At 40.4% G+C, this 13,629-nt stretch overlaps 1 protein-coding gene across 4 annotated transcripts in view; it reads left to right on the forward strand.

Moving 5' to 3' along the window:
• Positions 1-13,629, forward strand: part of MTR (5-methyltetrahydrofolate-homocysteine methyltransferase) — a 132,314-nt gene that overhangs the window by 39,001 nt on the left and 79,684 nt on the right. For 3 of the 4 annotated variants that reach the window (XM_010820411.4, NM_001030298.1, XM_024986503.2), the window contains 4 exon segments: positions 1,444-1,523; positions 4,142-4,254; positions 7,802-7,942; positions 9,079-9,264. In XM_010820411.4, coding sequence (XP_010818713.1) covers positions 1,444-1,523; positions 4,142-4,254; positions 7,802-7,942; positions 9,079-9,264 — 520 coding nt within the window. 4 annotated transcript variants of the gene reach the window in all.

The following is a 13,629-nucleotide window of genomic DNA, read 5'->3' on the forward strand; positions in this document are numbered from 1 at the left end:
ACAGTAAGCAGCAAGCACATTGAGGTCAAGAAGAGTATCTTCACCTCACCTGGCACAGTCACCGCTTAATCCAAGTTGTTGAGGGTTAAGGAAGGGAGTGTGAGACAGGACATGGTGAAGGGTATGGTTAAGTCCCTGCAGTTTCATGATTAATCCTCTTATAAAGAGGGTCGGAATTGAAAAACAATTGGAGTGAAATATAGTTGAGGATTGTTTCTGTTTTTTTTTTTTTTCCTAAAGTGACTGATGATCATATTTTGAGCTAGTCACCTGACTGTTCTGCATCTGTTTCATACCTATAAAATATTCACTTTGTGAATTGCCTAATGTTGCACTGCTTTTGTTGACCTCTGTGATAGACTCTATTAAGAGTCTATAATTTTTTAAACATCTTTTAAATACTATCTGAAAGCTATTAATAGTTGAGGATAGCTTATCTTTGGATCTCTTTTTGTTTTTAAGGTTATCGCCTCCTTTATAGGGCTTCCCTTGTGGCTCAGCTGGTAAAGAATCTGCCTGCAAGGCGGGAAATCTGGGTTTAAACCCTGGGTTGGGAAGATCCCCTGAAGAAGGGAAAAGCTACTCCCCACTCCAGTATTCTGGCCTGGAGAATTCCATGCACTGTATAGTCCATGGGGTCACAAAGAGTCGGACATGACTAAGCCACGTTCACGTTCACTTTCTTCCTTTATAAAAAGAGTTGCTTCAAAAATACCTGTGTGTGTGTGTGTGTCTGTTTATCTATCTCTGTATATGTATATTTGCTGCTTTTATTTTGTCATTCACATATTAATTTGGGGGGCTGTAGTGAATGGTTCATACTGGTCCTGATCAATTTAGTAGAGCAGGCAGATTTTTCAAGGCTGAATAGAGACATATTTCATTGAAGCCGAGAAGGTTCCAAAGAGTATGAATAACTAAAACAAATTTCCAGGAGTAGTTATTTTGGAGTTTTAGTGATGTCTTACTCTGAATCCTCTCTACTGTGTGTGTGTGTGCTTGAAAAAAAATACCTAAAGGATTTAATTTCCTTTGCTCTAGGCATCTCCTCTCCTCTTTCTCTTCCTTCTCAACAATGAAGCCTTTTCTTTCTTTTAAATTACTGTGTGGCTTAAGGACATCTTCAGGTTTGGGAAAGGTCGAGGAGATTTGCTGTGTGCGTTTGTGTAAACTGTCTCATATCTGTAGGTGCATGTTTGTAGGTTCACGTCTGAGCATAGAAACTGGTCCAGTCCATACACAGCAGATGGGACAGATACAGAAATGTGAAATATTATAGATTCAGTTTCTGCATTACTGAGAGAACTAAAAAGCACAATTGCTGCTGCACATTTGGGACTAGGTATATAATTATGTTAAACAGACTAAATGTCATAGCTGGAAATCAGCTTAATTGAATTTTGTTCTGAGTTAATGGATATTGTGTTTTCTCTTTTAACTCAGAGAAATTGCTGAAGCTGTGAAAAACTGTAAGCCTAGAGTTCCACCTGCCACTGTTTTCGAAGGGCATATGCTACTGTCTGGTAAGTTGTAAAGGTGTGATTTTTTTATAATTTCAGAAATCGTTTGTAGATTAAGTTTGTATGTTTAGTTTACGTGGTAGTGATGTTTATGTCAAGGAACTTGTTTATTAGGTCAAAGAAGACTATGTGTTTTTCTTGGCACTTAAATTCTGGCAAAGAACCCATTGTGTTTTTTAGGGATGGGAGCAGGAAGATACTTCAGGGAAATGTGAAGGAAGGCACAGGTAGTGCCTTTGGTCAGAATTATTGTGCACTGCTTTGAAAATGTACGTGGAGCACAGCCTAACAATTTTAATTGTCAGATTTGCTGCTAGTTGCTAAAAAATCTAGCCCAGGCTCAAGGTTTTTTAATGATGGTAGTCTCTTCCTAGAAAGTTTTATGTGCTTCTAAAATATCATTGACCTGCTCTTATGTTGAGTATGTGTTCAGGACTTTACAAACAGTTGTAATATCTATTATTTGTTTTGTTCTCAACAGCCCTGTGGGGTAGGCAGCTTCCCTTTTTCAGAATAAGCTTCAGTGTTCAAAAGAGTGTTGGTAAAATAGGTTATCATGCCAACAATTAGAAAAAAAGCTTTAAATTTTTTATTTTTTCCCACAACACTTTAATGTTGTATTCTTAGAAAATATCTTTAAGCAAAAAGGAAAATGTATATACAGTTTCTTAGAGAACCTGCAAATAGCACACACGAGGAATTCTGCACCCTAACTGAGAATTTAACATTTCTCTAAACTGATGTATTTTTGTTCCATACGTCTCCTAAGAAAAGTGAAATAAAGTACAAGTTACAGTAAAAGTAATAACTACTTTTTTCACTCTGAACATACTGCATAGAATTAATCCCAGTGAGTGAGATGAAGTTGAGTTAAAAATATACCTCTTCAGTCTACCCTTTTTTTCCTTTTTATTCTCCAGAAGATAGGATAAAACTAGAAGAAGAGGGATTTGTGATTTATGATACACCCCCTACCCTGAAAAGGGGGCTTTTATTAGAGAGAGGTGTGGTGGAATAGTTTATTTCATCCTCAGATCTTACTTCGGCCAAAGTGTAAGTTGTTCAGTTGTGCCCAGCTCTTTGCGACTCTGTGGACTGTGGTCTGTCAGGCTCCTCTGTCCACGGAATTCTCCAGGCAAGAGTACCAGCGTGGGTTGCCACTCCCTTCTCCAGGGGATCTTCCCCACCCAGGGTTTGAACCTGGGTCTCCCATATTGTAGGCAGATTCTTTACCATCTGAACCACTTCAGCCAAGGACTAAGTTAAAATGGTTAACCTTCGCCACAGTTGAAATAGGAGATAACCATTTAGTTACGATTTTAAAAAGAGTTTCTATATGTAAGAATGAAAGAATTCTTTCTTCTGATTTGAATTTCATGTGCTATTTCTAAATTGTTTTAAAAAAACACCTTCAATCAGATTTTAGAAGAATAACATCAAACATACTCTTTTTAATTGTTCTTTTATAAATTGCAGGCTTGAGAGCAAATGTAGTTTTTCTGTCAGATGCTTCACATTCATAATAGATCAGAAGTGCTTTGTGTGAAATGCTTTTAGAGCAAGGCAGTAGGGCCTCTCCAGCATTTAAATGTTGGCAGCCTGCTTGTGTGTCCTGGGAACTCCAGGTTCTAACTAAAGATCAGGGATGCCCTGAGGCTGGCATGGGGGAATGAGGCCGTGAGGATGGTACCAATGGGGAAGGAAATCACTGGCCCGAACTGGGAAGTGATAGTCTTCCAAGCCAGGGAACAAAAGACCTGGAGCCCTTTCGTAAGCTGAAGCCTCCGAGACAAGCCCCCTGGGGTGCTGACTAAAATGGCTGTACAGGCTTGCATCCTGGGGCTGACTGTCCCCAGAGCCTGCCTGTGACCATCTAGCAAGGCTTCTGCTCCTAATACTGTAAATATTAAGTAGAACAAAAACAGTTAAAGGTCATTTCCTCTGGTAGTACTTTATACTGCATGTTGCTTTTTTCCTCAGTGTAACATATCCATAGTAATTATCTGATATTTGCCGCTAAATCAGCCTTTAACGGGGAGATGTTATTGTCCCTTGACAAATAAGGAAGGAGGAGCAAAAAGCCTAAGTGGCTCGCCCAGGGTCAGCTGTCTCCCAGTGTTCAGCCCGAGTCCTTCCTAGTGACCCTGTCTGGCCTTGCTGATTATTGGTTCTTGCCCTCTGGATCAAAGAGATGAGATAAAACTCTAAATACACTGTTGGTAGGATTAAGAAAGCTTACTCCCTCTGGCTTCGAGCCCATGTCTGAAGGGACAGCTGGGGAGCATTCCTTTAGATTCTAACCTCATGGCTTTTGCCCCAGACTCTTGGTTACATAAGAATATGATGATAATTTTGCTTTGTTACTCAGAGCTGGTTACGATTCAGCTCTTTAGAGAAATTTGCAATTTCCAACCCTGAAATATTTCTTCTTTTGAGAGTTCTGGTTATAAACGTAGAGACTTGTACCGTGTTTAAATATCCCTAGGGGAAAAGGCCATGCCTAGCTAGTCAGATGGGATGTGGCATAGAAACTTCTTTTCTATCTCACGACAACATTTGTTTTCTGTCTCTTGTCTTTACATGTATTTTCAGAAAATTTTCAAAATACTTCTCCTTTTAAGGTCTAGAGCCCTTCAGGATTGGACCATACACCAACTTTGTTAACATTGGAGAGCGCTGTAACGTTGCAGGATCCAGGAGATTTGCTAAGCTCATCATGGCAGGAAATTATGAAGTGAGCATCATTAATAAGACCCTTGAGGCATCCGCCATGTATTTTGGCTAAGACAGCATGTAAACAAAGCTGCTCTGCCTTTGATAGCATTGTTAGCAGAGCTACCAGACAGTGTGAGAATGGTAAAGTGTGTTTGCAGCCGGCCAGGCTGGTGGGAGGATGAGGCTTCGAAAAATCAAAGCTGCTCTTGTTGATATTTGTTAAAAAAATGCACTCGAGGTATGAAATGGGATGAGATGGGAGGGACCCAGGTTCTAGCTGTTTCTATTAATTGTGAAATTTTAAAAGTTTGAAGATACTGTTCATTTCAGCTTCTCACAAATCCTTCAAAGAAATGGAAAGCCAAGAAAATTCCTATTTATATTCTCATGACCACATCAGATACTGACCAGCATGGTATTATTGATTCTATTCACTGTAAACTACAATAAACAAGCAAACACAAAAGAAAGAATAGGCCCTGCCTTGAAAAGTTTTGCCCTAGTGTTCTTAAACTTGATCATTCTATGAATGAGCAGAATTTAATCCAGAGAGAGCCCACCATGGACCGACTTCTTTTTTCTTATGCAAATATGAAGTTAAATCACGGAGGAATCTGATCTGGGCTTTAATGATTTTATTTTTTTCATTAACCTTCTCTCATTTTAAGATTTTAAAACCTTTAGATCTTCAGCAACCAGTATCAAAGTAGACTTAGTTTTAGTCACAGAGAAAGTGTGCATTTATCATCCTTTGCTGCTGCTGCTGCTAAGTCGCTTCAGTCGTATCCAACTCTGTGCGACCCCATAGACGGCAGCCCACCAGGCTCCCCCATCCCTGGGATTCTCCAGGCAAGAACACTGGAGTGGGTTGCCATTTCCTTCTCCAATGCATGAAAGTGAAAAGTGAAAGTGAAGTCGCTCAGTTGTATCCAACTCCTAGCGACCCCATGGACTGCAGCCTACCAGGCTCCTCCGTCCACGGGATTTTCCAGGCAAGACTACTGGAGTGGGGTGCCATTGCCTTCTCCTTTATGACCGTGTTAATGAGTGCTCTGTGGTGTCCCATGGAGATCTGCTCTGCGGGTACTTCGGTTATGTGGTTATATGGTTCCTGATGGTTCCCATCTGTCTTCTTCCCTTCATCTCTGCTACTGCTCAGCCACCACGTCCTGCTGCTATGGTCTCCCCAAGTTCAAAAGCTTTCATGGGGTGGCTTTTTTTGCACATGGGATTCAACCCAAACTCCCCAGGCCATCATCCAGTCCTCTCCAGTTAGATACCAACCTGCCTTCTGTCCTGATCTGTCATCTGAATGTTCCAGGAGGCTTTCTTCTGCCTCCAGGCCTTCATGCATGTATACTCTTATGAAATCCCTATGACCGTTCATGGTGGTATAGAGTTCTGCAGTGGCGGTGTTCTCTTTATGTTTTGATAATTAAAACCAGTCTGTGGTGTCCTTTTCAGTCTCAGATTTGATAGATTTGCTACTGAGAGCAGACAGCGTTTTAGGAAGAAGCAGGCAAGTGGGAGTGGTATCTGTCATCTCCTAAGGTCTTACTATATGCCTGTGCTCAGCGCTTTGTGGCATTATTTACTTCATCTTTTCAGACCTGTGAGAGAGTTGCTGTTATCATCCCCATTTTACAGATGTCCAGCTGAAGGCTTGGGGGAGGTTAAACCACTGGCCTGTTGTTTCACAGCAAGTGAATGTTAGACCCCAAGTCCTCCAAGCCCATACCCTTCACTGCTCTGCTGTCTCAGCAGGGATGGGGCTGGGAAGTAGGAATTGTGTGGGGAGGAATGACTCCTCGCTGGATTGTAGTTCCCCTATTTAGTGTTCCCTCAAGGTTCTGTGGTTACGGGAATGAGCACTGACCTGAGAGAAGATCCAGTCCAGTCTGTTCACTCAACTTGTGCATCTTTAAACAAATCACTTCATCCCTTGGAGCATGTGTGGGAAGTTGGACCCCTGAGCTATTATTCTGTTGCTCTTCTGATGTAGAAAGGTCAGGCGTTGGGTCTCTGTTTTGTGTCTTTTGACCTCTGGTCTAAGCAGGTCACTGCTTACTGTCTCCCCTTTGCTTCCTCCAGTTTGTTTTCCAGGGGCAGCTGAAGCCACTCCCTCTCAGGTAGCTTTCTCTCTTCAGTCCTCAGAGATCTCGCCCTTCCAGGTGTTTAGGCAAAACATTTGACTCTCACATCGTATGGCAGCATTCATAGCTTCTTATATGACTGTCGTATGCCCTCAACTAGATGTAAGCCCTTCAAGAACAAGGACTATGACTTATGCTTCTTTTTATTCATGATATTTAATATATTGCTGATACCAAAACACTTTTTGATTTGCTGAATCTTATTGCAACCCTTTTTCTCTGTGTAATGTTGGATCATTGTGAATGGAATTCCCTCATGGTCTGTGCCAGAGGGTCTCATGCCTCATTATGAATGGTTTTCCCTTGTGGCCTGTGCCAGAGGGTCTTATGCCTCTTCTCATGATTGCTAAAAATTTGTTTGATTTTCTTTGGCTAATAAAAAATTAGGACAATATTAGAATCTACTGTTGATTTTATCCCTGCTTATTTTATTACACTATGAAGCATACAACAAAGACTTAAAGTCTCTGCCAGTCAGTTAGAAAACTTTATTGAACATATCTGTTTTGCCTATCATTGTTCAAACAAGAATAGGAGATACATAAGATCTTTCTCAATTTTCCAAATGCTTAAAATCTGTTTCAGAGAATAAGCCCATATTTGTGAAACCATGAGGAAATGGTAATGTCATATACCATGTGATAATGTTTATAATTGTTGCAGATGTTTAGAGGCAGCTAGTCATTGTGGAATAAGCAAAGTATGTTTCCCAAAGTATGTTCTCTGAAACGCTGATCCTACAGGATATTCCTTAAATGATCATAAGTGGGAAATGCTGTATTTTGTACTTGGAGATTTACAGTGTATAATAATGTATTAATGGATTTGAAAATCCTTTTAGCATAAAAAAGTTTAACTTATATTTCATGTAACTGCTGTCAGTAGCCTGCAGTGAATGCTTTGCATGATTTGGTGAATAGTTAGATAAGTTTTGGATGGTTTCTGTAATGACTTTTCTTGAAGGAGGTGGGAATTGAGCTGGGTCTTAAATAGTACAGAAAGGGAGAGGGTTATATTTGAAACAGAGGGAACAATATGTGTGGCACAGAGGTAGGAGCAGATTTAGCTGGGTGAAGGGTGCCAGGGTTCGGGGGGAGATGTTGAATTGGATAAGATGATGGGGCAGGTCCCCAGGATCTGGAACACCATGCTGAGGGACTGAGATTCTTTACGGGAGGAATCAGAGCCTCTGGGGGTTCTGAGGAGTGATGAACTGTGATGGAAGAGATGTTTAGGAAAGGTTCATCTGTGATGGTTGAGAGCAGCTCAGGGTCGGGGTGGGACGGTGAAGGGCTGGCTAGGTAGCCTAGTGGAATTAGAAGGGGCTGCCCGGGATGATGAAGGACTACTTTTGTCAGCCTTTTCTTGAGTTACCCTCTCCTGATACTGCTTCCTCTTGAATTCTTTCCTCAGGAAGCACTGAGCGTTGCCAAAATGCAGGTGGAAATGGGAGCCCAGGTGTTGGATATTAACATGGATGATGGCATGCTGGATGGTCCAAGTGCAATGACCAGATTCTGCAACTTCATTGCTTCCGAGCCTGACATTGCCAAGGTTGTGCAGAACGTCGATTCATCAAGGGGAATTTACACGTGCTGCTCTGTCGCTCATTGACTTTGTCACTTTTCCCTTTGTCTGTCATCTCATACGCTGGTTTTCTGTTGTACTGTGTTGAAAGCTCAGTGGTTTCTGGTTGTTCATTTTCTCACATAATGGCAGCCTTTCAATATAAACCAGACTTCAAAGAAAAAGATGTGACCGTAGTGCGACTGTTTGCAAGGCTTCTGGAATTGGTCACAAGGATTATTGAATTTCCTCTGATGTCTGAATAGGCTAAGAACTAACTTCTCATGCCTCTGAAGGATATACTTAGCTGTTCCTACCAAATCATTAGTTCTGTTTCTACCACAGACTAGGGAACTCAGATATCAGATAGTCCTTCCTTATTGCAGGAAGAAGAGACCTTTTTAGGCATATCAGAGTAAGACAAAATTATAAAACAAGATTAAATTGAGGTATTAATGTTGGCTTTTACATTTGTTCTTTAAGATGAAAGTTAATTTTTGTGTCAAGCTTTTCAAAAATTTTAGATGGGTTCTAAAAAATTAAAAATGTTCATTTCTTTACAATTGAACTTGTGATGAGTGAGTTTTGACTTTTTTTTGTTTTTGTTATTCTTTTAAGGACACTTCCTAGTGCCTTTAGAGCTAGGGCTGTCATTTTTTTGTTAAGTTTCAGCAAATGTTTAAGTGAGAAGTCCTGTGGTAAGCATTGAATTACATTAACCCATCCTTCATTTGTGTCTTAAAGCTCTGCACTTAGAAGCCTCAAGGCTTCTCTGGGAGTAAATATTTTGAGAATTTAAGGTGAAGAGAAGCTAAATGACCTGTTTAAAATCAGAATCAGAGGGGGCGAAATGACCCCAGTGAAATGACTTCTGTGCTCTCAATCTGATATTTAGCTATGATCTTTTGAGTTACCAGTTTCTGGCCCACATATGAAGTCTCTTGTTAGACTGGAATTACTCCAAATATTTTGGTATTTAGGAACAAGAAAAAGATTAAAATCCTATCTCTGTTATTTGTATATTGTTTCCCTAAAGGAGAAAGAGGGAATATATGAGAGTCCTTGGAAGGGGATTTGTGGTGACTTGCTGTCTTTCTGTGATCGTCTTGCCTTTCTGTGCTCAGGTGCCCTTGTGCATTGACTCTTCCAATTTTGCTGTGATTGAAGCCGGCTTAAAGTGCTGCCAGGGGAAGTGCATTGTTAATAGCATCAGCTTGAAGGAGGGAGAGGATGACTTCTTGGAGAAGGCCAGAAAGATTAAGAAGTTTGGAGCTGCCGTGGTGGTTATGGCTTTTGATGAAGAAGGACAGGTGAGTGATTTCTTTTGATCTGGCTTCACTGTGTTACACGGTGGCTTAAAGCAGTGGAAGAGAACTGAGTCCAAAACAGATGTGTATACTGTATGTACCGTACATATGTATACACATGGGCATACCTTAGAGATACCATGGGTTCCATTCCAGGCCACTGCAATAAAGCAAATATCGTAGGAAAGCCAGTCACATGAACTTTTGGTTTCCTAGTGCATAGAAAAATTATGTTTACACTATACTATAGTCTATTAAGTGTGCAATAACATTGAAAGTGAAAGTGTTAGTCATTTAGTCGTGTCTGACTCTTTGCAACCCCATGGACTGTAACCCACGGGGCTCGTCTGTCCATGGATTTCCCAGGCAAGAATACTGGAGTGGGTTGCCATTCCCTTCTCCAGGGGATCTTCCAAACTCGGAGATCGATTGTCTAGAAAGAAAGTACATACCTTAATTAAAAATACTTTATTGCTAAAAACTGCTATCATCTGAACCTCCAGGGAGTTATAGTAGTAGCATCAAAGATCACCATAACAAGTAGAATAATAAAAAATAAGTTTGAAACGTTGTGAGAATTACCAAAATGTGACATAGACATGAAGTGAGCAAATGCTGTTGTAAAAGTGGTATCAATAGATTTGCTTAATGCTTGGTTGCCACATAACTTCAGTTTGTAAAGCAATGCAGTATCTATGAAGAACAGTAAAACAAGGTCTGCCTCTATATATACGTATATATGTTTGTGTGTGTATATATATGTGTGTGTGTGTATGTGTGTACACCTGTTTACATCTATCTAAATATGAAAATTTGATTATATTTTAGTCTCTACATCAGTTGAAAAAGAAATTACTCAATAAATGCTATTGGACAACTGGCTATGATTTTAGAAGAAAATAAACTTGAGCCCAATTTCCCACCATATACCAAAATAAAATATACATCAATTAAAGGTCTAAATGTAAAAAAAAAAGTCCAAAGAATATATGGGAAAATATTTATCTAAATTTAGAAAGCCAGAAATAAAACTGATAGACCTATTTATATAAAAATGTAAAACTTCGTATGACAAAAGATATGGTTTTATTTGCAGCATGAGTTACAACAGTGGGTTAATACCCCTAATATGCAAAAAGTTTCTATAAATCAGAGAGTAAAATACCCCTATCAAGTCAGTGGAAGAATGAACAAAGAAAATGAGCAGCAATTTTTAGAAAAAGAAACACAAAATAGCCAATGAATATCCTAAGTCATGCATTCGTTTTTCCCTTGTAGAGTGATTTTCTTAGTTCGTAAAAGTGGAATGGCTAGGTCAAAGAGTGTGCTTATGTGACATTTTGATATACATTGTTAAATTTTCCTTCTGAAAAGTCATCTTCTGCTGCTAGTTAAGTGTGGTAAGGCCAGTTGACATAATTTTTATTTTTTTACCAAAGGTACGACTATGCAGATAGTTAAAGAGACGTATGTTTTTTTTATGAAAACATAAAGCATATATTGTTTTATGAAAAACAAAAGCCCTAAGCCTCCAGATCCCCAGACAACTGCTTACAATTTAGCTGATTCTTATATCATTTACCTCCTCATCTTCAAATTCCAGTTTTAGTTATTATTTATTGCTGTTCTAGTGGTTAAGAACTTGACTTTTTCATCATCCTCTACCCCCACTCCATGTATCTTTCCTTTTATCCCCCCATCTTTCCAATATAGTTAATTTCAGTTGTAACTATTTTTGGCACTTATATTAAGTAGTGTAAAAGTACTTAGAGCTGCCAGAACTTACACAGGACTGGGAAATAGACTCTTGGAGGGCACAGCAGAAGCTTGTGCACCAGGACCCAGGAGAAAGGAACAGTGGCCCCACAGGAGACTGTCCCGGACTTGCCTGTAGGTGTCTGGGGTGGGTCCAGGAGTCTCTAGCGAGGGCATGGGTCACTGGTGGCCTGCTGCAGGCTTGGGGACACAGACTATAGCAGTACATGCATGGGATCTTTTGAGGGAGGTCACTGTTCTTCATTACCTCCACCTCAGGTAAATAGCAGGTAAATTTGGCCCCAGGTAAATAGCAGGGAGGAAACACAGCTCCACCCATCAACAGAAAATTAAAGATTTACTGAGCATGGTACCGCCCATCAGAATAAGACCCTGTATCCCCCTCAGTCAATCTATCCCATCAGGAAGCTTTCATAAGCCTCTTATCCTTCTCCATCAGAAGGCAGACAGATTGAAAACCACAATCACAGAAAACTAACCAATCTAATCACATGGACCACAGCCTTGTCTAACTCAATGAAACCATGAGCCATGCTGTGTAGGGCCACCCAAGAAGGACGGGTCATGGTGGAGAGTTCTGACAAAATGTGGTCCACTGGAGAAGGGAATGGCAAACCACTTCAGTATTCCTGCCTTGAGAACCCCATGAACAGTATGAAAAGGCAAAAAGATATGACACTGAAAGATGAATTCCCCAGGTCAGTAAGTGCCCAATATATAAGTGCCCAATATACTACCAGAGATCAGTGGAGAAATAACTCCGAAAAGAATGAAGAGACGGAGCCAAGCAAAAACAGTGCCCAGTTGTGGATGTGACTGGTGATGGTAGCAAGGTCCAGTGCTATAAAGAGCAATATTGCATAGGAACTTGGAATGTGAGGTCCATGAATCAAGGCAAATTGGAAGTGATCAAACAGGAGATGGCAAGAGTGAACGTCGGCATTTTAGGAATCAGTGAACTAAAATGGACTGGAATGGGTGAATTTAAGTCAGATGACCATTATGTCTACTACTGTGGGCAAGAATCCCTTAGAAGAAATGGAGTAGTCATCATAGTCAACAAGAGTCCGAAATGCAGTACTTGGATGCAGTCTCAAAAAAGACAGAATGATCTGTGTTGATTTCCAAGGCAAACCATTCAATATCACAGTAATCCAAGTCTATGCCCCAACCAGTAATGCTGAAGAAGCTGAAGTTGAATGGTTCTATGAAGACCTACAAGACCTTCTGGAATTAACACCCAAAAAAGATGTCCTTTTCATTATAGGGGACTGGAATGCAAAAGTAGGAAGTCAAGAAACACCTGGAGTAACAGGCAAATTTGGCCTTGGAATACAGAATGAAGCAGGGCAAAGGCTAATAGAGTTCTGCCAAGAAAATGCACAGGTCATAGCAAGCACCCTCTTCCAACAACACAAGAGAAGACTCTACAGATGGACGTCACCAGATGGTCAACACCGAAATTAGATTGGTTATATTCTTTGCAGCCAAAGATGGAGAAGCTTGATACAGTCAGCAAAAACAAGACTGGGAGCCGACTGTGGCTCAGATCATGAACTCCTTATTGCCAAATTCAGACTTAAATTGAAGAAAGTAGGGAAAACCACTAGACCATTCAAGTATGACCTAAATCAAAGCCCCTTACGATTATAAAGTGGAAGTGAGAAATAGATTTAAGGGACTAGATCTGATAGACAGAGTGCCTGATGAACTATGGACGGAGGTTCACGACATTGTACAGGAGACAGGGAGCAAGACCATCCCCAAGAAAAAGAAATGCAAAAAAGCAAAATGGCTGTCTGAGGAGGTCCACAAACAGCTGTGAAAAGAAAAGAAACAAAAAGCAAAGGACAAAAGGAAAGATATACCCATTTGAATCGAGAGTTCCAAGAATAGCAAGGAGTTATAAGAAAGCCTTCCTCAGTGATCACTGCAAAGAAATAGAGGGAAACAATAGAATGGGAAAGAGTAGAGATGTCCTCAAGAAAATTAGAGATACCAAGGGAACATTTCATGCACAGATGGGCTCAATAAAGGACAGAAATGGTATGGACCTAACAGAAGCAGAAGATATTAAGAAGAGGTGGCCAGAATACACAGAAGAACTGTACAAAAAAGATCTTCACGACCCAGATAATCATGGTGGTGTGATTACTCACCTAGAGCCAGACATCCTAGAATGTGAACTCAAGTGGGCCTTAGAAAGCATCACTATGAACAAAACTAGTGGAGGTGATGGAATTCCAGTTGAGCTATTGCAAATCCTAAAAGATGATGCTGTGAAAGTGCTGCACTCAACATGCCAGCAAATTTGGAAAACTCAGCAGTGGCCACAGGACTGGCAAAAGTCAGTTTTCATTCCAATCCCTAATAAAGGCAGTGCCAAAGAATGCTCAAACTACCACACAATTGCACTCGTCTTACATGCTAGTAAAGTAATGCTCAAAATTCTCCAAGCCAGGCTTCAGCAATATGTGAATCATGAACTTCCACATGTTCAAGCTGGTTTTAGAAAAGGCAAAGAAACCAGAGATCAAATGGCCAACATCCACTGGATCATGGAAAAAGCAAGAGAGTTCCAGAAAAACATAT

This window comes from Bos taurus, chromosome 28, assembly GCF_002263795.3.
Source record: "Bos taurus isolate L1 Dominette 01449 registration number 42190680 breed Hereford chromosome 28, ARS-UCD2.0, whole genome shotgun sequence".
NCBI classification, from domain to species: Eukaryota; Metazoa; Chordata; class Mammalia; order Artiodactyla; family Bovidae; genus Bos; species Bos taurus.